A 24,084-nucleotide genomic window follows, 5' to 3' on the forward strand; every position below is an offset into this window, starting at 1 on the left:
ATGTGAAAAATATCCACAAATCTTTTAAAGCAATATATGCAGCCTGTTTAAGATTCTATACAATTCTTTTTCTTTAAGTCAGAAAAGGATCTAATTAAATGGAGAAAGTAATAAAAATTTTAAAATAAAATTGCAAAGGTTTACTTATAATGATTATGTAGAATTTCATTGTGGATTGTTTGTTGTGTTTTAGTTTTTTAAGCTCTGCTTCATTTTTTTTTCCTCCAGGTTATGCTACAGTTAGAAAAGAAACTCTTTGACTATTTTAATCAAGATGTTTTTAGAGATAACAATGGCACTGCGGTGAGTTTCCAGTTGTAAAATTACATTTTATAAATATAACCCTTGCTCTTAAGATACCTGGTGCTCCAAGAAATGCAATTGAAAAATGTTCATATCCTGTTTATTCTTAGCATGACAATATTTTATTTAATGAGGACTACTTTTATTAGTGTAGTTTACAAAATATGACATCAAGGCAGTGCACCTTGCAATATATTAAAATGCAAACCACAATATGTTAAAATGCAAATTAAACTCTTTTAAACTGCTGGATTACATAATTGTGTTCAAAAATTTTTCCTTAGTTTCACTTTTTAGGTGTCTTAAGTTCTAAAGATCTTGATTTCAGTGACAAAAGTGTATAATACATAGGTAGAATAGCAATAGTCTGAATTACAGATAATTCAGGAATTTGGGCGCAGGCAAAAATGCAAAATATGTAAGTCTTTTGTCATACTTGAAACATTTCTATTTTTAAAACTCTATATATTCCTTAAAATGTGATCTTTTTCCAGGTCACTTTTGAGTAGTTTAAAGGCACAGCTGCTGAATTCTTTTTTTTTCCTAAGACTTAATAAAATATTTTTAGTTTTAATGTCAGAACTGTCTTGAACTTCCTTGATGGAGGATCCCTGTTGCTATTACCCGACTTGTTTCTACTAAAATTGAATCCACAGACTTCTTCCTAGTTGAAACCACTAGGCTCTTTGGTTCACTTGGCTTTGAAAAAAAAATCTGGGTTCTCTTAAATTAAAAAAAATGAACCAGTAGCTTACAAACTGGTAAGCAGGAAGCAAAATTCCAGACTCCAGCATAATTTGCACTTACCACTTAGGTTCCAAAGGTAAAGGTAAAGGTTCCCCCGCACATGTGTGCTATTCGTTTCTAACTCTAGGGGCCAGTGCTCATCTCAGTTTCAAAGCCGAAGAGCCAGCACTTGTCCGAGGACGTCTCCGTGGTCATGTGGCTGGCATGACTAGACGCCAAAGGCGCACGGAACGCTGTTACCTTCCCACCGGAGTGGTCCCTATTTTTGTACTTGCATTTTTATGTGCTTTCGAACTGCTAGGTTAGCAGAAGCTGGGACGAGTAACAGGCGCTCACTCTGTTACAAAGTATTCTTTAAAAAAATAGTGGATACATCCAACCACTGAAAATGGGCCCTCTTGCCCAGAAAAAAAGTACAACTGAAGCTAGTAAGCTGAGGACAGTCAAGAGCATTCTGGAGAGTTATAGAATGTGGTAAGAAGCAATCTTTCCGCTTTGATTTCTGATAGACTGGTGTTTTTTGACTCATTCATCATTTTGCAATTGTGCCCATGTTATAGTCTAAAAAATTTAAATGTACTTGATCTGCCAGGCCAGTGACCTTGGGTCAAGACTCTGAAGGGCATTCAGAAAAGGCTGAAATTGTTTTTTTATCGTGCCTTTTCTATACTGTATATTCTACAAGATTGTGTAGCCAAACTGAGACTGGATATATTAGTCCATCATGTGGTATTGTTTATGGAAACAGAGAATTGTTTTTGTATTTTCATTTGCTAGGAGAGTCTTTTATCATCTTCTACTGATGCAGCCACTACAAGGCTTTTTTTAAGAAACCTGATGTGAAAGTTATTCTTAATACTCTGGTTATATTTCTGCAGAGCTACGTTTAGGAAGTGCTTTGACTGTTTTAGCAGTACACAATCAGGAATACTCTGTTTGGAGGGAGATGATTACCTGGTTACCAGTATATTTATAGATGAACTCTCAATGCTGATTATTTGTTTTAAAGCCATAAATTGTAGCTAAAATGAATACATAGTTCATAGTTACATTCTTTTCTGTTTGATCCTTTGCCTCACAAAACTTTTAACATTCTAATACAATTTGAAATTGTATTAGAACAGAACAGAATAACAGAGCTGGAAAGGACTTGGAGGTATTCAGTGTAGTTCAGCACCCTGAAGCAGGAAACCCTATACCAGGGCACACCAATGCCTATCCATGGACTGGCACAGGGCCGCAGTATGGCAGAAACCAGGCTGCACAAACAAGCGAAGCCCCATCTGTGGGATGCAGGGAACCAAAACTCCACCCCCTCTGGTCTGCGGAAAAAATTCTCTCCACCAAACTGGTCCCTGGTGCCCAAAATGTTAGGGGCCACTGCCTTATACCATTTCAGAAAAATGGTTGTCCAATCTCTTCTTAAAAACCTCAGTGTTGGAGCACCCACAAATTTTGGAGGCAAATCATTCCACTGATTAATTGTTCTAACTGGCAAGAAGCTTCTCCTTAATTCTAGGTTGGTTCTCTCCTTGATTAGTTTCCATCCATTGCTTCTTGTTTTTCCTTCAGGTGCTTTGGAGAATAGGTTGACCTCCTCTTCTTTGTGGCATCTCCTTAAATATTGAAATATTACTATAATATCACCCTTAGTATATAGTATTGTGGGTTAGACAGCATCACCACCAGATGGATTTGTAACTGGTTGACCAACCACACTCAACATGTAGTCTTCAATGAAATTTCATCTACATGGAAGGAAGTATGCAGTGGGGTACCCCAAGGCTCTGTTTTAGGCCTAGTACTCTTCAACTTCTTCAATGATTTGGACGAAGGGATAGATGGGGAACTCCAAATTTGCAGATGACACCAAGCTGGTAGGAACAGCCAACACTCCAGAAGTAGGCTTAAGATACAGAAGGGTTTTCACAGACTTGAACATTGGGTGCTATCTAACAAAATGAAATTCAAGGGTGAAAAAAGTAAGGTTCTACATTTAGGCAAGAAAAACCAAATGCATAGATATAGTCAGGGCTTTTTTTCTCATAGAACGCTCAGAACAGCTTTCCGACACCTTTTTTTTTTGCAAAAAAAAACAAACAACTCCGTCTGAAAACCTATTGCAGGGCTAGGCAATCTTGGCCCTTTTTTATGACTCGTGGACTTCAACTCCCAGAAATCTTGAGCCAGCCATGCTGAGGGAAAAGGGAGAGGTTTCCAAGCTGAGCCATACTGGCTCAGGAATTCTGGGAGATGAAGTTCTTGCATCATATAAGAGCCTGCACTAGAGGAGGACATTAAAATTATTTACAGGGTTACTGCTTTAGGAACTAAACTTTTAGAATCTAAAAGAGGTAATTAAAAACATCAATAACAACATTTATTAAAAAGGCTAAAATAATTTCTGGTGGTATTATCTGTACATTTAAATTTTGTTTAGTCACAGTCTTTCAGTTTTCACATTCTGGAAAAGCAGTGGTCATGTATCCTAGCAAAATATGCTACATATGTGCATAAGCGTAGTCAGTAGCATATGCCTTTTTAAAAATATCAAACATGCAAAGAAACAAAAATAAGTCCAAAATATCTGTATTACATCCAGAAATGCCAACTTTGCAACCAATATTGCTCATCCATAACTATGGCACCCTAAGGATACCTGCATACATGCAAATGTTTCTCTGGGATCAGTAACGCAGCAGGGATTGCTTTTTCCTTCCAGTAACAGATTGCTGGGAAATACCAAACATGGCCTTAAGAATTCCAATGTTTGTTACAATTTTTTCTGGATGTGGTTGGAAAGAGTCCTAGAAATGCCAGCACAAATACATCACACTTGCTGAACGTGCACACGCAACTAATTACAATCTTCAATTATATGTGATATAGTATAGGCTCAATAGTAGTAACCTAGAGAGATCTTGGAGTTCTAGTGGACAGTCACTTAAATATGAGCCAGCAGTATGCTGCAGCTGCCAAACAAGCCAACACAGAGGGATAGAATCAAGATCATGTGAAGTGTTAATACCATTTTAGAATGCCTTGGTAAGACCACACGTGGAATACTGCATCTAATTTTGGTCACCATGATGTAAAAAATATATTGAGACTCTAGAAATTGCAAAGAAGAGCAACAAAGATGATTAGGGGACTGGAGGCTAAAACATATAAAGAGCGGTTGCTGGAATTGGGTATGTCTAGTTTAATGAAAAGAAGGGTGAGGGGTGACATGATAGCAGTGTTCCAATATCTAAGGGGCTGCCACAAAGAAGACGGAATCAAGCTATTCTCCAAAGCAGCGAAGGCAGGACAAGAAGCAATGGATGAAAACTAATCAAAGAGAGAACCTAGAACTAAGAAATCTCCTGCCAGTTAGAACAATCAGTGGAACAACTTCCCTCCAGAAGTTGTGAATGCTCCAACACTGGAAGTTTTTAAGAAGAGATTAGAAAACCATTTGTCTTAAATGGTACAGGGTTTCCTGCCTGCACTATTACTTTAGTAAGTTTTGATAGAATATAATTTTAACAACAATTTAGCTTCAGTATTTTCCACCAATCAAAGTCACCTTTTCACATATTCAACAGAATGTTTAAATTAAGTAAGTGTAAATAGAATCATATCCATTCCCTTATGAAAAAGTATTTTTAAAAACTACATGAAGAGAATAGTTATGGTTTGATACAGATTTCCACATTTGCAAATTCATTTTGCAGGGTGAAGGTTATTTCACTCTCCCACAACCTCAGGTGCTAAACATTAACAGTTCATACTGTAAGCCGCAAACCTCCATAGTATTGATATTTAGAGCAGCACTTACAACTATTAAAGATTACCATTTAACAGTTGCTTTAAAACTCATCTTAATTTTAATGAGTTTCTTCCTTGAAACTGCTGCAACTTTAAAAAATCGTGCTCTTTAATGAAAAGTGAGTGAAGTCTGAAGCACAGAAATACAGAATGTTTCTTAGAATTTAATATATTGTTAAGTCTGTCCATATATTACATTTATATCAACCTATGGTGAAAGGTCACATGTTACTATAGAAGCATACAGTTCTTTTTGTCACCTCTAATGTCTTTATAAAGGGTATAATAACCATCCCATAGTCCGTCTGTATATCCTTTACTACATGTCATAGTAAAGGATGTACCAAATCTTTCTTTTTTCTAACAGTGATTGTTAGAAAAAGATATATTGTCTGGAGACTATTTTAACCATTTAGTGTGTAAAATTGTACATCACGTTTAGGAGCTACATGCAGGGCTTAATTGGTCCTCAGGTTCAACTTGCATTTTAACAAAAGAACTTCCTTCGTACCATTCAGTAATTTTGGAATTTCTTTAGACCTGTGGAAACATTACAGAGCAGTATATGACAACTTACATCATGTTTTTATTTTAAAGTGTTATAGCAGTTTGGCTTTAAAGATGTCCAATGCTTTTGACATACTGGATCAACCATTCAGATAACACAAGCAGTAGAGAGCCAGAATATTATTGTCACAAGAAAAATATGTCCTTTGCTAAAGCTGTTAAGCAAAGGGTTAATCAAAGTTCTACCTGTCAGGAGATGACATTTGGAAATAAGAAATCCACTGACATTCCTATTAATGGGGAGGACATATGTAAAAACATACTTCTTATTATTCACTGTTACCAGAATTAACAGTTCGTACCTCTAGGGTTTGTAGTGCCTCCTAAGTAGAATAAAAATAGTTGAGTTAGCCTACAGTATTGCTTATGTAGATAATTCCCACTGCATGAAGTAATTGGAGAATTCATGAGCGTTATGTAGAACTAATATCCTAACTCGCTAGAATTATGAACATCCATAAATAAATATGAAAGTCAACATTTTCTTTTTGATATAGCATATACATTTTATTTTTAAAACAGTTTGAATTATAGCTGTGCAATATTTCAATTTCTTCTTTTTTTAATGTTAAAGATTATCATTTTTGTTCTTGGCAGGCCAGTAGCATTTTAAGCATTAAGTTAATTTTCCATGCATGCTTCTTCACATGTATTTCTTCAAAGATTTTTACATGGATGGGCCACTTTAGAACATTATATTTTAAAATCTGTAGCCATTTCATTCACACACCAGGAAGCAGGAAATCTTCCAGATCAAGAATGGAAGAAAAAGATAAACGATATAATGAGCCATTGGAGATAATCTAATCTTCATGGTCTAGTTAAACACTCAGCACCATGATCACTAAAAACAAACTACCTATCTGAAAGGATAAATGTCCCTGGCCAAATTCAACCCCAAAAAATCCATCGCATCCTTCATCACCCACCAGGCTTGTACCAGGCTGACAGAAATTTAATTCAAGCTGGCTCCTGAAAATAATTATTGTATTTTAAGAGTAGTAATCATTGGTCAGGACATGATTGAATGTGTCCATGCCTATTGACTTTTTCTATGATTTATAGCTTTGTTTAGTCGATATTCCCATCGAAATTGTATAATTAATTATAAGTGGGGCTGTCAGGTCTGCAGGATGGAGTGCTCTGATGAGTATTTGGGAAGATTAAATTTTCCTTAGCTATACCATGCAAGGCTTGGGAATTTTCACAGCAGTATGGTTGTTGGATAGAGATGTTTTCTTATGTGTATAGCAGTGCTTTAGCTCAAAATCCATTGATTTTCTTTAGAGCCACCCTTTTTATCAATGTGATGTCTCTTTGGCAACAGCAGAATTGGTGCAGATCTGACAACATCTGACAAATATTTATTATCAACAGGCTCCTTTATCATTGACAATATATTGTTATCTCCTCTTCTTTTTTATATCTTAATTCAAAAGAAAAGATACACAAATTGCAAGCCAGCTATTGAGAAGTCTAAAATATGCAAATGATTGATTCAGTAAAAATACTGTACAATTTCTTTAGAGATGTATTTTGTTAAGGGCTTTTTTCCATTTTGGTCTTACTATAATATACATATGCCAGGTAGTCACTCCAATCCCCATGACACTTCATCTTTTTCAAAAGCCTCCTTGTTGTGAAGGCAAGAGCTTCAGTTTTAACTCCATATATGAAAGCCGATTTTAAGTAAATGCATTTAGGGACTTTCAAGCTAGGGATAGTTTAAGACATTTAAAGTATAACTTCAGGGACTAATAGAAGATTACTATGAAGATTAGTAATAAATTGATGAATATAATCTAATAATAATACTGCTGATATACAAAAGTTTATACATAGTTACAAAGTTAAAGATTTGAAAGCTACACAACACTTTGCAGTATAGTTGGGAACTTTATTTAGTAGAAAACAGGAAGTTGAGTGTATTTCCACTTCACATTTCAAAGTCAATTAAAACAGATTTTACTTCCCCCAATAGTGGAAAGAGGCCTGTGTTTTATACTTCCTCAAAATATATCACCCAGACATATTGTTTTGATCCCATACATTGATTAACCAACAATCTGATTCAAACCATTTTATTTATCACTTGTTAAAGGACAAAATTAGTATTTTATTGATTAGAGGCATTTTGGTTGAGTTTATGTTAGAATATTTTCTGTGCTTTTCATGTATGAGGTCCATTTCACACATACTGTAGAATTTGCCTGTGGTTGAATCTTTTAGTGATAAAATATCAGCATATGGTTGAGACCTATATTAGTTCTATTAACCAAGCATAAGCTGGTTGTGATAACATTTTAGACCATTCATTCATTCATTCATTTATTCATTCATTCACATTAAACAGTTTTGAAAGGTCATATAGCATGTAGGGACAATGATATGTGGAAAGAGGGGATTTAAAATTCTGCATCCAATTTGATTCCTACCTAAATTTATATAAATAACAGCAAATAACTTTTATAAAATTATTTTGCTATCTTTGCAACAAATAGAAATAAATTATTCTAGTAGCTTGGGAAATAGAATTCTTCCTGAAGAATATATTATATATTTGTATATGTTATATCCCTGTTTTTTAAATACTACTTATTTCTATTTAATGTCAATAATATAACTATCTTTTTGTATTGGTATATATAATTTCTGTATTTTATTCTATGCATTGTGAACAATATGTGGATACTGTAACTTGGTGAGCTTGCTGATCATATGAGATTGATTCTGTTGGCATCATCTGTTTTATTTAAGTTGTGTTGGAGGCATCTGTTTTGTCTTTCAGTCTTCTTGTTCAGTTCATTGGATTCCTTTTCTGTGCTATTGTGGTTTCTGGATTTTTGTTGTTAAAATCTAATGAATAAAGCACAGTAGTAGATGAGAGAAATTTTAAAAATGGGGCACGCTACCCATATGGTTGGATTACTATAAAGTCACAGAATTCTTTGTGGGAAAAGTTGAGCTGAAAGTAGAGGGATAGGTAGCATAGAAAAGGATTTTAATGATAATGGTTTCAATGGGGTTGAAATAGGTACAATTAAAGGAGAAAAATAATGTTGCCATTTTTGGCAGAGAAAACGTGCGGGTGAAATAACTTCCCTAAAATAGATTCAGAACAAGCTTTTGAATCTATAAGTATTTCAAAGCGATTTAATTTATAAAATTTGTATTTTGCATATGACATGCCAGATCTTAAAAGAATTTAATATTTATCAATATCAATCCTTATTTTTTTAAAAAAAAATCAAAGCATTTGTTTTAAAGAAAAGAAAAGCAATCAGATTTTAACTTTTAAAATATCACTATACTTCAAAATAAAACTGGAGAACAAATGAGATACAGGATTCAGATGAAGATTTCTAATCAACCAAAAATATTTTTTGAAGCTTTGATAGATAGGTGTGTAAATGAATGCATAAGAAGGTTAAAGAATTGGCATCAATGAAAACATATTAATCAATAGATAAGATATAGCGCAGTGCACTCTACCCAAATGGCCTTAGCTCTGACCCTTTTAAAGATAATGGGAATACTGTCCACTAAGAACTAGATTAAGACAATCAAATGCATTTCATCAGGGTTTGACTTGAACCCTGATCCCAGAGATGAAAAGCAGAGGTAAGTATTCAGCCTCCATCCAAGTAAAATGGTTAAATTTATGTACAAGTAATACATTAGGATAAATATTAAAAGAAAACTTATAGCTTAGCATCATAGTTGACTAATTATGGATGATTGGGGCAGAATGGAAAACAAGAAACAAAATCTTGAGAGGGTTCAGTATAGTAGTCTCCTGAACTCACAATTATTCTATGAGAAAATTGTATTATATCTTAACTACATTTTAAAATTTCTTTTACAGAAATTATCTTTTTTCTTTTCTTTAGCAAATCCAGGGAAGATGTTTTGATGAAATTCTAGGTATGAGCAATTTAGATGCTTTCTACTATTGCTGGACCTCAGTGTTAATTAATGCAAACTATGGCAATGGCCTTGTAAGAATGATAGACTTAAGACTTCTGACAGACACCAGACACTCTACACCTGTCTTAAATTGCATAAACTACTATAACACAGTAACATTAGTACGGGCAACAGAGTTTTAATAATGGCAACAGAAAAGTAAAATGAATCACTAATTTTTTTAATTAAGTGACTACCTTGAGTAGTCAAAGACCAAGATTCTAGATTCAAGTCCTATGGAGAGTGGGTAGATGGAGGAATACAGTCCAAGAAAAAAAGAGGTAACTTAATATAAGTTCATTCTTTATATAAATTCATTCAAAAACTTCCAGGTTTATTGCGCAACTTTCCCTAATGACCCAGAAAATATGAAATGCCAACCAGTTAGGAAAATGAACTTGATGGAGAAATATATGGCTGTAGTATCTTTTCCAATTGTGCATATTGAAACTCTAGAAAAGATGAATAAGAAACAGTCAAACTTTAAACTTTGAAATATTCCTTATTCCTTCTGTAAGTGTGGAATTTTCCAAGTTGAGCATTTAATCATTATACATCAGTCTTACCATGCAAATAACATCTGAAAAGCCTTATTGTTCATCACTTATAATGGAAAGCATAGTTATTTTTCTTCTGTACACTCAATCAGTGTATTATCGTCATCATCAAGCTGATACCAAGGCTGCAAAACTGGTCACTGGATATTGTTTTCCCTGTTGCTTTGCAAACAAAAATGTACCAGCCAATATCTCTGAATTATGCAGGTCCCATTATTTTAATTGTCTATGAATACTTTTTGTGAGATTTCTTGAATATTATGAAAGGTTTAAACCTTAATTTCCCAACCACAGCTGTGAATTCTCTTGTGGTTGCTGTAGATAGATTTGATAAATGCTGCTAATATCACCTCGTGATCTAACAGTGCTCTGACTTTGGTCTGTAGGTCTTGATGAATAATTGCTGTTGTTCTACTCCAATGACTGAATTAAGTTGTTCTCTTGTACAGGGTTCATACTTTCATGATTTTAGCCAATCAGTTTATAATACTAACATAACAGACAGTTTTCCCCTCTCTTTTTCAGCATACCTATTTTGCTTTGAGCAAATAATATTTTGCAGTTTCTTAATTTTTTTACCCTATATTGTTCAAGTGTATGAAGTGATAGAAAAAAGAATAACTAATCCATCTGCATGCCACCAAGAGACCCAATTATTTAACTTAGTTATTCTTAATATTTACTGTGCCTATTAATCTGAGGTGCCTTTTCATGATGGGCTCACATATATTCACTAAATAAGAAGTTTCTTGTTTTCAGTTCTTGTTTCCAATGTGATTAATTTCTAGTAACTCAGTCTTTAATTGATTTGACAGATAAATGCAGTGTACGTTCTCCTGCAATATCTAATCAAGTTCCAGTAAAACTAGCAATTATTATAAGAAAAGCATTCACTTTTTAAAAAACAAATGTAACATGATTGTAAAGAATTTTGCTTGTAATTATTGCAAGTTTCATTGAAAAGAATAAAGTAAAGACTAAAAGAATAAAAATTGTAAAAAAGAAAAATTGGAATATATGTTTGCTAAATTAAAACTTAATTCCCTTTATATGTTGGGTACAGATATTCATTGAATCACACAAAACGAGGGTCATGGAAACATACATGGAAGGAACCTTCTAGGGAAAGAATATTTATGTGTTTGTTTATTAAATTTATATGGCTGCCCACTGACTTTCAGTGACTCTAGGTATCAAAAAAACCCCAAAAAACCCTAATGTAAAAAGAGTAAAAAGCATAACTCCCTCCAATGACAACAAGCAATCAAGTAAGCCACTCTGTGTTCCAGGTCTTCAGGGCCTTGCAAAAGAGTGTCAAAGTGGGGCCCAGTCTAATCTCTGCAGGGATGAGATTCTAAAGGGAGGGAACCACCGCAGAGAAGGCCCTTATTCTGGGTCCTGGCAGATGCACCTCCTTAGGAGACGGGACCTGCAACATTCTTTGCCTCCCTTCTCTGGTGGGTGGATTTAACTGGGAAGAGACGGTCCTTCAGATACCTTGGTCCCAAACCATGTACAGCTTTAAAGGTGATAAGTGGCACCTTGAATTACACCCAGAAGGAAATTGGCAGCCTATGCGACTCCTGCAGAAGAGGTGATACGTGCACAACTAGGTCTGCACAAATTCATGTGGGCTGCTACATTTTGCACCAACTGGAGCTTCTGGATGCTTTTCAATGGCAGCCCCATGTAGAGTGTATTGCAATAGTCAAGACAACAGGTAACTGGGGAATGAGTGACTGTGAGCAGGGATTGATCCAAGAAAGGGCATAATTGACACACAACTCACAGTTCTGCAAAGGCTCTCCCGGCCACAACCGCCATCTGCTCCTCATTCAGGAGAACCCCGAGATTATGCACTGGGTCTGTCTGGGACAGTGCCATCCCATCCAAGACCAAAGATGACAATACTCTATGGACCAAATAACCCAAAACCCAAAACCACTCAGTCTTCATGTAGATATTAAACAGAAATGGAGAGAGTACTGAGCCCTGTGGGACCCCACAAAGCAGGGGACAAGGGCTTTCTATCAACATTGACTGAGGACTGCCACAGAAGAAGGAAATGAACCAGGACAACACATTGCGGGGGGGGCACTCTTCAACCCCCAAAGCCACTCCAGAAGGATACCATGGTCGATGATATCAGAGACCACCAAGAGGTCAAGGATGGATGCACTATCCCCATCCTGTTCCTGCCAGAGATCATCAAAAAGTGTGACCAATGCTGTTTTTGTCCCATATTGAGTCTTGAGCCCTGACTGGAAAGAGTCTAGATTTCATCCAGGAACCTCTGGAGCTGATACACACCACCTTCTCAACCACCTTCCCCCAAAAGGGAAGATTGGAAACTAGTTGAAAATTATCCAACAGGGTGGAATCAAGTAATGGTTTTTTAAGAAGAGGGCAGATCACAACCTCCTTAAAATGCTGAGGTACATCCCCCTCCTGTAAGGAAGCATTAATCACCACCAGAGTCACCTGTCAGCCTGTCACTTGGAAAGCTTTCACTAGCCAAGAGGGGACATGGATCTAAAACACAGGTGCTTGTGCTCATTCTCCCTAAGATCCTGTCCACTTCCTTAGGAGCAGTAGGGTCAAACCTTTCCCAGATAACTGGGCAAGAACCTGCTCCAGGTGCCTCCACCAGACCAGCAGCCACACCAACATCTAACTGGAAACAAAACCAAATGATTTTGTCTTCCAGCAAATTCCTAAGCATGCCCCTTCAGGTGGATCTCTGTATCTTCTGTATCCTTTCAGTTATAACTCCCTGTTCCTTCTGAAGCCCATCCAGGTCTATTAGTCTCCAGGGGTGGGCAGACCTAATAGATCCTGCCTCCTTGCTAGGGTGGGTATGGCTCTTGAGAAACTCATTGCCACCAGATTCTGATCTGACTATGACATGGATACCAAAGACAGGTCTACCAATTTGAGGTCACATAGGCACTGCTTTGACAAGAACACCAAGTCGGGTATATGACCACTATTCCCAGTCAGGCCCTGGATGATTAGGGCAGGTCCATGGAAGTATGTAAATATACTATTCTAGACAAATAGCTGTCTAGAATTCTTTGAAAACCCAGAGATGGAGTGCACATGACCACAGAAGATAGATTGTTCCACTGTCATCTAAATCTTTTTCCCTGTGACATGTTGGAAAACTGTTATCACCCCTTGGTCTTCTTTTCTAAGCATACCCAGTTTCTTTAAATATTCTTCATAAGATTTAGCCTCTGAGCTTCTTATTATCTTCATAATTCTCTGCACTATCCTGATTGTCATTCTTGTACTGTGGGAACCTATATTGAATACAGTATTCTAGTTGAAGTCTGATCAGTACAGCATGGAATAAACACTTAATGTGATCTTAACACTATATTGGGAACAAAGCAATATTAGTTTATTGACCTCTCACCTGAAATGGTAACAAGAAAACTGTCATTTTTGCTATTAAGGAGGCTCAAGGCAAAAATAGATAATAACCCTATAAATAAATCAGCCTTTTTATTTTTGTCTTTGACTTTAAAATACTAAGTCAAAGTTAATTGCAAAAAGCATTAGTCGCCTTTAAAATTATGTAGCTCTTCCAAATATCAGGCATAATTATGTTTTTTCTCTACCTGTATTTTGGCTCTATAGGAAATAATACATGCAGGAAATAATATAGGTATCTATGAAAAGAAAAAAAGCTGATTTTTTTTTTGCTCTTATACTGTTGGAGTTTTATAATCATGCTTTTTTGAATAAAGCTTTTCTAACCTTATTTAATAAGGCTTATATAACTCTGACCTTGAAAATTAATAACGATTCTGCTGAATGTGGAAGCTATAGTTCAATTTCCTTATAAACATTGATGCCAAAATGTTAATAGTGATCCTAGCATTTAGACTACAGACAATATTACCATCAATTCTTTGTCCAGATTTAGTTTACATTTATTAAAGGGAGGCAAACATCAGATTATGTTAGTTTACCTATTGATATTTGAAATATATATTTTGAAAAAACTGGAATCAGCAGTGGCAGTTTTGTTGGATATGGAAAAGGCCTTTGATATAGTGAAATGGATATTTTTGGAGCAAATTTTGGCCAAATAACGGATTTCCAGCTTTTCTTTATTAAATGAATTGAATTGAATTGAATCTAATGAATTGAAATGGGGAGCTCTAATTCTTGGCCAAGGGGTACCTCAAATGGGATTATTTCCTCATCTGTCAACATGCCTTGAGGAAATTTTAAATGTGCCTTCTATCTCCTTATATTTAATGTAATATTGAAAATATCAGTTCTCCTATCAAGCGAACAAAAACTGTTGTGAGCATAAAAGCAGCTAGAGTTGAACTCCTATTATGTATTTTTATTATTATTAAACTCGTTTGTCGCCCATCTCACCTAAAGGTGACTCTATTATTATTGCAAATTATCAGGTGATTCAATTAACTGGAATAGATCTCATATATTTTGAATAGGCTATTTAGGCAGTCTTCAATTTATGACTACAATTGGACCTGGAATTTTGGTCATAAGTCAGGGCAACCATTAAGTGAGTCACCATGTGAGCTGACTCAATTTTAACAACCGTTTTTACGATGATCATAAAGCAAGTTACTGCATCCGTTAAGCAAACCACAACCATTGCAAATCATGTGGCCATAGGAAGCTGTAATCAGTTGTAAATGCAAACTAGTTGCCAAATGACCAAACTGTGGTCACATAACAGGTTGGGGTGGTGTGGTGTGGTGGAGCATGATGTTTTACAATGGTCAGAATTCATTTACAGGCAATAAAGCACCCTTTCTGAACTGATGTAAGTTCAAACAGTGATTAAGTAACTGAGGACTATCTGTAATATAACTATTTTTATTTTTTATTTTAATTCCATTTATATCCCGCCCTTCTCCGAAGACTCAGGGCGGCTTACAAGCTTAGCAGTAGCCTTCATTCTATGTATATGCCTGCTTGTTAGGGTTTTTTCACACACACCCCAAGCGGCATTATTACAAAGTCAGCTTAATTGCCCCCAACAATCTGGGTCCTCATTTTACCTACCTCGGAAGGATGGAAGGCTGAGTCAACCTTGAGCCTGGTGGGACTCGAACTATGAAAACCTGAAACCACTTAAGTATTACCAGATGGTTGAATTCTTTTAAATACCTTGAAATAATCATCCCACAAAAAATATGGTTAGTCTAAGATACTTCACATTGTTTTCTATGGATAATGATATAAATAAATGGTTAAGACTTCCAGTGAGCTTATGGAAAGAGATAAATATTACCGTTACCGTTATTTTATACTTTTAATACTACAGAGACTCCTTTAAGATATTTAGTGCAGTTTATGAGTTAAGAATTATTTTGCGGAAAGGACAAACCACTTGATTTTTAAAATCCATGTTTTATCTCTTTCTTTGTTTATTTGTTTAAACAATTTATACGGCCACCAATCTCACAATTTATATGGCCACCAATCTCACAATTCCTCTGGGCATTGAGCAAGAAATTAAGATCATAAAACAGCAAAACAATAAAAGAGAAATATCAATCATAAACACTCAATATATCACATGCCGGTGGTCTGAAAAAAAATGTCCCATTTTACAAATAATAAGAAAACAACAGCCAAATTAACCAGGAAGGGTTACTTCCCACACAAATACCCAAGAGAACAGCCAAATCTTTAGCACTTGGCAAAAGGCAAAAATCTTTGGAGAAGGAATACTGTTCCGTAGGGCAGGTGCTGTGACATGAGATGGCGTTACTTAATGTAAGAAACCTAGAGCACTTATGCGTTGGTGGTGACAGCAGAAAGAGGACGTCAGGCAAATAACTAGACCCTGTGCCATGTTCAGCATGCCAAAAGCCTTTCTTAACAATTCCTGATATTAAATTTTCCTGACACTTTAAACTTTCCATCATGACTGCTACATCCTTTGTAAATCTCAGTTGCTACTTTATTGTCTATTAACTTGTTTTGGGAGATGTTATTTTCAGCGTTCTTCACTATCTTATTTGCTATTTGTTCCATTTGGAGGCGGGTACATCAAAAAATATATTAAAAAATAGAATGCGGTAATGATGGGCCAGTAAAAGTGAGAATGGTAAAACAAAAAGAAATGGGATTAAGAATGTAACTTCAGCTGAATCACCCCGTTTGTCTACTCACTGCCTAAGAGAAATCAGTAGTGAGACAGGACTTTTTCTTTCTCAACACTTCTTTGTGAGTGTGCGATTTCCTTATGTTTGTTTACAACTAACTCTATGTTGCCTAATCACTAGATCCTAGAAGGTATTTGCTACTAAAATTATAATTTCTTTATTCTTTTTTTAAAAAAACAAACCTGGAATTCCTTTTAAAAATCGATTGCATTTACTATTTTTGTACTTGCTATTTTATTGCAACGTGCATTGTTTTGTTAACAGTTCAAAACTTCCACATTGAGCTGCCATTACAACTCTTGCTTAATTTTTAATTTAGTTAGTTAGAACTTCGTTGACATAGCTATTCATATAACCTTTCTGAAAGAAAGTATCCATGCATCATAGCTCCCTGGTAGACCACCCTCCTCCAAACAGGGTTAAAGCTACAAAATCAAAAGACCACACAGGGATTACATGAAAACAACATTTCTAGTGAAAAGCTTTTAACATTTTTAGACCCCAACTATGTCATAGCATCTATTGAACTCTGAATTTCAAAACGTTTCCTTCTTTTTTTCTTTAGAAATCAGATGCTTTTGCCTGAGCAAGTAATTAAAACTACAACATAACAATAAAAGCAGAAATTGTTAATAACACCTCTACTGCAGCCGACACTAGATATCTTTAAGCAATTTTGCTTGCAGCTGCTGCCCCCCAAAAAAACTGTTACTGCTTAAAAATTTGGAAGGCTCCAACAGCTGCCAGTACATTTGTATTTCCATTATTTGTCATCTGTATTTCAACAATATCAATAGCTTATATACGACATACAACACATTTATACAAGCAGCTATTCATAGTATATTAAAAATGGTGAAACTAGTTAGAAGCTTCATTAGTTAACATTTTCAATACTATCAGCCTTGGTTCTGTCAACTTTTGAATATTGTCATCAAGAGAGCAAAACAAAAAGTGCATACTAGAAGCTGGATGCATACACTGTAGATATTTTGAATTCATCCAGGAAGACAACGCTTCTATTTAACTTTCCATGTCCACTGGAATTCTTAATGAGTATGTTTTACCATTGTGTTCTGTGAAGCATTGTTTATTCTGTTTGCATTTTTTACATTTTACAAGCAAACTTGCTTCATCTAAATGTCACTTTTTCTGTTCGTTTTCTAAAAATATGCTTCAAAAGCTACTTATTTAAAATGTGTACTAAGCTACAATTTTCTCCAGTATAATTATTCTGATGCTATTCAGTGTTATGCTAATTACAATTGATATGCACTAAGCAAAGATTGGAAAATTTTGCTGAAATTGTCATTTGCATATGAACACAAATATATAAATTTATATTAGCAACAGTAACAGTATTTTATTATGGTCTCTAGACTGACTAGAATTCAGTAAATTAACAACAGATGAAAGAGTAAAACAATATTGTTTTTAGCTACCTCATTAATAAATCAGTATCTGTATGGTTTTATAGTATAGCAAAAATTTGTCCACATTTATGAAAACTGAATTATACTTGTTCTGATTAACAGCCACACATAGAAAAAATTAGAATTGCCTGGGTGCTTGGTTAAATAAGAGTGATGAGGTAAACCTCACATCCTGATAAAAATGCAGTATATTGAGATATGGATTACACCTTCTCCTCAAGGGTCTTGCCTCACATGGAACTTTTTTCGCTTCTTAAGAATTTCCTTAAGGAGGACATTAAAATATGCTAAGCTTAGTACTCTCTGGAGTTTAGGGATAGTTATAAAATGCAGATATCTCCCTGGCCTACAAAAAGGAGAAGTGTGTAGCAGTTTTCCATATATCCTGTGGAATATTTTAATATTATGGATAATAATATTTTCTCCAAAAATTTGGAAGAAAATAAATCTCCCAAATTTTTGTACTTGTGGAGCCAGTGGGGGAAAATGCCTTAGGAGCTGGAGTTCAGCAAAACCAGAAGGCTGGAAGTTCTTTTCCATCCATTCTCAAGAATAAAAGCAAGGCCCATATGTCTCTATATGGTGCATGTATGTATGTGTTGGAGATTTCCTTTCTATTTTTCCATCGTGTGCATGGCTTGATAATAAACCCTGATTACAGGGTTATGCTATGATAATAAAAAGGTAAAGGTTCCCCCGCACATGCGTGCTAGTCGTTTCCAACTCTAGGGGCCAGTGCTCATCTCCGTTTCAAAGCCGAAGAGCCAGCGCTTGTCCGAGGACGTCTCCGTGGTCATGTGGCCGGCATGACTAGACGCCAATGGCGCACGGAACGCTGTTACCTTCCCACCGTAGTGGTCCCTATTTTTCTACTTGCCTTTTTACGTGCTTTCGAACTGCTAGGTTGGCAGAAGCTGGGACGAGTAACAGGCGCTCACTGTGTTACGCGGCACTCGGGATTCGACCTGCCAAACTGCCGACCTTCTGATGGACAAGCTCAGCGTCCTAACCCACTGAGCCACCGCGTCCCACTACTATGATAATACTAGTACTTAAATCCACAGCATATACCAGTGTACAGTGACATATATGAAAGTGAACTAGACTATTAAAAGACATGATGCTCATCCATGTAACATAAATCAGACTTTACTTCTCTTGTTCTAATTGGATTCGTTTTGCTCTTTCTGTCTTTAATAAAGCTTCATGTTTCATTATCCACTTTAATTTGAGCCACAGCTAATGTGAGTTAGATTCCTCTTAATACAGAAAGCAACCCAAATCTATTTCTCACATCATAGTTAAGAGAGAATGTTAATTTTGTTTATTAATATAATCTACGTATCACTTCATTGTGATACATCTTTACTTAAAGCAGGCCAAATCAATTTGTGTCATATATTTACTTGCTTATTTACTTACTTGCTTATATATTTAATTTCTGTGCTGCACATCTCACTGATACAGTGACTCTGAGCTATATGATATGAGAGGAAGGAAACAACAATATAAATGGTTGTGTTCATCTATTAGGCAATCTGTAGCATCTTGATTATAAACTGTTGTGTGTTTCTGTTAGCTTTAGTTAAATTCAGCTTGGGGGGTCCTCCTCTTTCTCTCCTTCTCTCTCATGGAGTCTGATGTTATTTTTGCATAAGCTATCATTGTAGAAAGGTGGGATGTCAGTTAAATTATAATGTCACAGGGGATCTTGAATTCTTAAAATTAGATAGTGCTTAGGTGTCCTCAATTTTGATTCTCAAGTATTGATTTAAAAGCATTTATGGGGCACACAACTTGCACTATTTTATTGTGTCCTTTGAGACATTTGGTTGGGAATTTCATTATGGGTATTGGTATCTCACTTCAAACGTCTTATGACTTTTGATATTTCTACTTAGAAAATAGGAGTTTTGCTTACTGTGGCAAGAAGTAATTCAAGAAAAAGAGGAATAGGTTTTAACATTTGCATCTGTGCATAGCCACTGTTGGCAAACATCCACCTAGATTGGTGGCCAGGAACAATGCAGTTGGAGACTGAAAGCAACATAGGTGGGTCACAAGGGAGGGAGCTAATCAGTTGTGCAGGTGGTTCAGGTATCTGCTTTTCACACAGATAATTAATGTGTACAAGTAGCTGCTAATTGCACATTTCAGGAATGATTTATGAGGGAGCAGAGGGGAAAGAAGAACATAATCTAATTTCATTCGGAACCTCTGCCATTGATACAATGGTATCAGCACAGCTGTGAGTTGGGACATGATTAATGAACAGGGAGTAAACACACCAGTATTATAAGGAGTGTTGTTTTCAATGGCCTGCATGCCAAAACCGAAAGTGGCTTAGACAGCAAAGGGCCAATTATGTTACACATTCATTTGCATGTCAGATTCACCACCAGTTGTTAGGTATGGAATAATGGGGAGGGTGGGGTTGATTGTCATTCAGGATCTTTCCTGGATTGAAATATCCACTAATTTTGAATGCAAGCTTAGACTATGCATCAATTTTCTTAGTGGATAGAATATTTGTATGTATAAATATTAAAAATGGCTTACAGTATATCATTCTCCTCTATTTTGGTACCTTGCTAAGAATGCCATAGTCTCCATATGAGTGTAATGTTTTGCTCTCTTAACCTGGAGAAAACTGGTTAACTGTCCCAAAATAGCTGAATAGAAATATTTCCTGGGGATGGGGTTGTGAACAAAAAATTCAATTTTCACATCTTCCTCCTCCTAACCTTTACTTTTATTACTAAATAATGAAATGACTGGGAGATTTTTCTATGAGAAAGTGTAATTTTTCTGAACATATTTTACTTTTGATATAACTTACTTTTAAAAATATTATCACCGAAGTTTTGCATTCTTAAAAACATTTAACAGGGTATTTTGATGCCGAGGTTGTTGTTTTTTCCAGCATATTAGAAAACTACACAGAATTTCCAGCAAATTTCATTATTTCTACGTTTTGTTTTATACGTGATATTTTAAAATGCTTTCTATGTACCATGAAATAATGAAGTATGGCACTAGCAAAATCTTGAAGATAATTACAACATAGTAATTCAAAGTGTCCCAACTATTTTTATTTTTAAGCAGAACAGAACTTGTATTTATTTTAATGTTGTCTTCTGTTTTTCTTCCATTAGCTTTTGGAATTTGACAAAGAGCTGTCAGTCTTTAAAGACAAATTATATGAACTGGACATTTCATTTCCTCCCAGGTAAGAAAGAAAGACAGGGTGATTGTTTATTTCTTAACATCCTGATCCTAAATAACCTTGAAACTAATTTCTTGGTCATTATAGGATTTTTGTTACTGGGTCTATGAAAGGATGTGATTCCATCTCAAGATTTCAACTTTTTAAAAATCAAAACCAGAATGTATTTTTATATATCTATATCTGTACATGCCAGAATTGTAAAGTTTCTTATGCAAATATAACTAAGAGTAAGTACTATAGGACTTTTTGCTGAATAGCATTCTTAGTTTTTTTCTGGTTTATTGTACACTTTTTTTGTTTGGTTTTGTCTTGCCATCATATTCTTAGAATAATATGATAACAGGATTGTTTGCTTCTGTGCCTTCGAGTCAGTGTTGACTCCTGGCAACTACCTGGATTAGTCCCTTCAGTGTTATACTGCACATAAAAATATTGAACATCCATTTCTTGTTATTGAGAAAAAAAATAATTTCCAAATCACAGGGAATAATGGTTCTACAGTATTGTGTTCTGAATAAGTCATACCCTGCCCTGAGTATACCCTGTCTAATTCAAGGTACCATACTTTCAGATAAATTCCTGTAAACTGTTCAATAGAAGGGACTGGAAAAGTCCAAATTACATTAATGGAATTTGGAATTAGGAAGAAGACAGAGGAAAGAAATGAAAGCTCTCTTGAAGTTTCTGGAAGGGATCACATAAAAGAATGAACTGGTCTCTGTTGTTTCAGAATCAAGACATGAAATAATGCTCTTGTTAATGGAGAAAAATCTCAGTCAAACATTAAGTGAAGCTTCCGAACAGAGGAACCAATTATCAAATTAAACTTGTAGGCTCAACTATAAGTGTTCATGAAGCAGTGGAACAGCCGCTTGATTGAGATGTTTCAGTCTGCATTGAGAAAGGAACTAAATTGATATAAATGGCTGCTTTCATTTCTATGAACATATAGGAAAGAATAAAAAGAACCTATTTTGTATCCAAGGTTGAAGAGTAAATTCTGAAAACATTGTGAATATGCTAACAGTTTTTATAGTATTAATATTTCACTCATATGGTGATCTATCCCGTCAAAGTCAAGTTCTAACATTAAGGTATAATTTAGCTTTATTTTTCAAGTACTTTATTTTATCTTCCTTTTTCCCTATATTTTTCAATTGTTATTTTTATTGTTTGAAATAATATTGATCATCTTGAAAATGTAAATTGCTGGGTAATATATGTATAATATTAATAGATAAATAAATGATAGTATAAATAGATTAGTATAATAATTATGTCCCAAAGTTCAAAGATAATTTCATACAGAAATTGTAACATTGTGAATAGCTTAATATTCATCAAAGTAATACCTTAAACATTTTCTTTAATAAATAATTTGTAATATCAACTTACTAGTTTCCTTCCAAATTATGTGAATAGTTTTTTCAGGGGAGGGAGATATTTATAAACTATTTTTTAAATGATACATTAAAAGGAACAAGAGATAAAAGCATGAAATACAAGTCAATAGAAAAGGGATTTAAAATAATGTGGAGATTATAATTTTCCAACATAACATGCTTAATTATGAGTAACTGAATTTATTGTTTTAAATGACTAAAAATTACTATTAAACTCAGAGTTAAGCATAGTCAGCACAGTGTAAGCCACCAAGTATAAAATATGATAAATTCAATCCATATTACCAAAATTATGTTCTCATTTAGATATCCAATAAATTTGATATATAGAATTTATACATAAAAATCTCAGTTTTTGAATGTGGTACAAATCCATTTTTCAGTTTAAATTGAAGTCTGTTGGATTTACTTTTACAATACAAAGTTATTGTAGTCATCAAAACATATTCCCACAATTCAATTAGTTATTTTTCCATTACGCAAATAAAATACTTCATACCTTGTGTTTGCATAAGACTGTTTGAATGCCTTATAAGAGATATTCTTTCAGAAATAAATTTATGAAAACAATGCAAGACATGAACTGGATTTTTCAAAGATTTCCACTCATGTTTTCAAATGATTCTTTATGCAAAAGATGTGCCTACGTATGTGGGAGAAAGAGACAAGAGAAAGAGAGAGAGAGAAACCAGAAACCAGAGAATAATAAAGTATGTGCTCACAAAAATATAGTTATTAACATCAATAAGGAGTGATATTGATAGTTTACAGTCGCATCTGCTGTGTGCCCAACACATAGAAGCTAATAATCCCCAATGTCCATTCTAATGTTCACTTGAAAAGATCACCATTTCCTTGTAAAGACTAGTAGTAGCAAGAATTTTCCTATCTCATATCTGTGCCTTGATAAGACATCCTACATTTTCTCTGTTAATTTTAATTATAGTCAAAGTCACATCAGCATCAATTTGGTACTAATCTATAAAAGGTAAAGGTAAAGGTTCCCTCGCACATGCGTGCTAGTCGTTTCCAACTCTAGGGGCCAGTGCTCATTCCATTTCAAAGCCGAAGAGCCAGCGCTTGTCTGAGGACGTCTCCGTGGTCATGTGGCCGGCATGACTAGACACCAAAGGCGCACGGAATGCTGTTACCTTCCCACCGTAGTGGTCCCTATTTTTCTACTTGCATTTTTTACGTGCTTTCGAACTTCTAGGTTGGCAGAAGCTGGGACAAGTAACAGGCGCTCACTCTGTTACATGGCACTCGGGATTCGACCCGCCAAACTGCCGACTATCTGATCGACAAGCTCAGCGTCTTTGTTGTGGTATCTGAATTTGTGCAAAGCTTCATTTTTAACCATTCAAATTGGTGGTGAAATGCTCATTTAATTTTTTAGATTCTGCTTTTTTAAAAAACGTTTTCTATATACCTATGATACCTTGATATTTGCATTTTCTCCATGGTCTCTAATCTGCTGTCCTTCAGGAGAGCCTTTAAAGACCCAGGGTAATTTGTGAACTTGCAGGTATACTCTTGAGTTTTAAATATTAAAAGTTCTTATTCTCTAAAAGGTTGTCTATTGCTATACTGTGTTTTTAACCATCTCTATAGGCCTCCCTGTTATGGGAGCACAGCACAGCACAGCCAGTTCACTGCCTCTAGCTTGCCACTGCCAAGTTCCCTCTGCCAACTCACCATTGCCAAATCATTGCAGGACAATCAACATTCCCAATTCCCCTCAGGGACATTTCACCGCAGGCAGCCGGAGGCAGAGCTGGAGGGGCAGATGAGCAAGCAGGTGGGCAGAGTGGCAATGACAGTAGCTGGGGTTTCCCATTTCCACACACACGCCGCTACCGCACCAAGCTCAGGTTGTTCAGAGTTCAGGCCATTTGGCAATAGCAGCAG

General features: G+C 35.4%; 1 protein-coding gene across 1 annotated transcript in view; it reads left to right on the forward strand.

Moving 5' to 3' along the window:
- Positions 1–24,084, forward strand: part of INPP5A (inositol polyphosphate-5-phosphatase A) — a 327,681-nt gene that overhangs the window by 272,411 nt on the left and 31,186 nt on the right. The window contains exons 11-12 of the mRNA XM_083363640.1: positions 229–303; positions 20,700–20,773. Of these exons, the coding sequence (XP_083219766.1) occupies positions 229–303; positions 20,700–20,773 (149 nt within the window). The remainder of the gene's footprint in view (positions 1–228; positions 304–20,699; positions 20,774–24,084) is intronic.

The sequence above is a fragment of the Vipera ursinii genome, assembly GCF_947247035.1.
Source record: "Vipera ursinii genome assembly, chromosome: 5".
In the NCBI taxonomy this organism is placed as follows: domain Eukaryota; kingdom Metazoa; phylum Chordata; class Lepidosauria; order Squamata; family Viperidae; genus Vipera; species Vipera ursinii.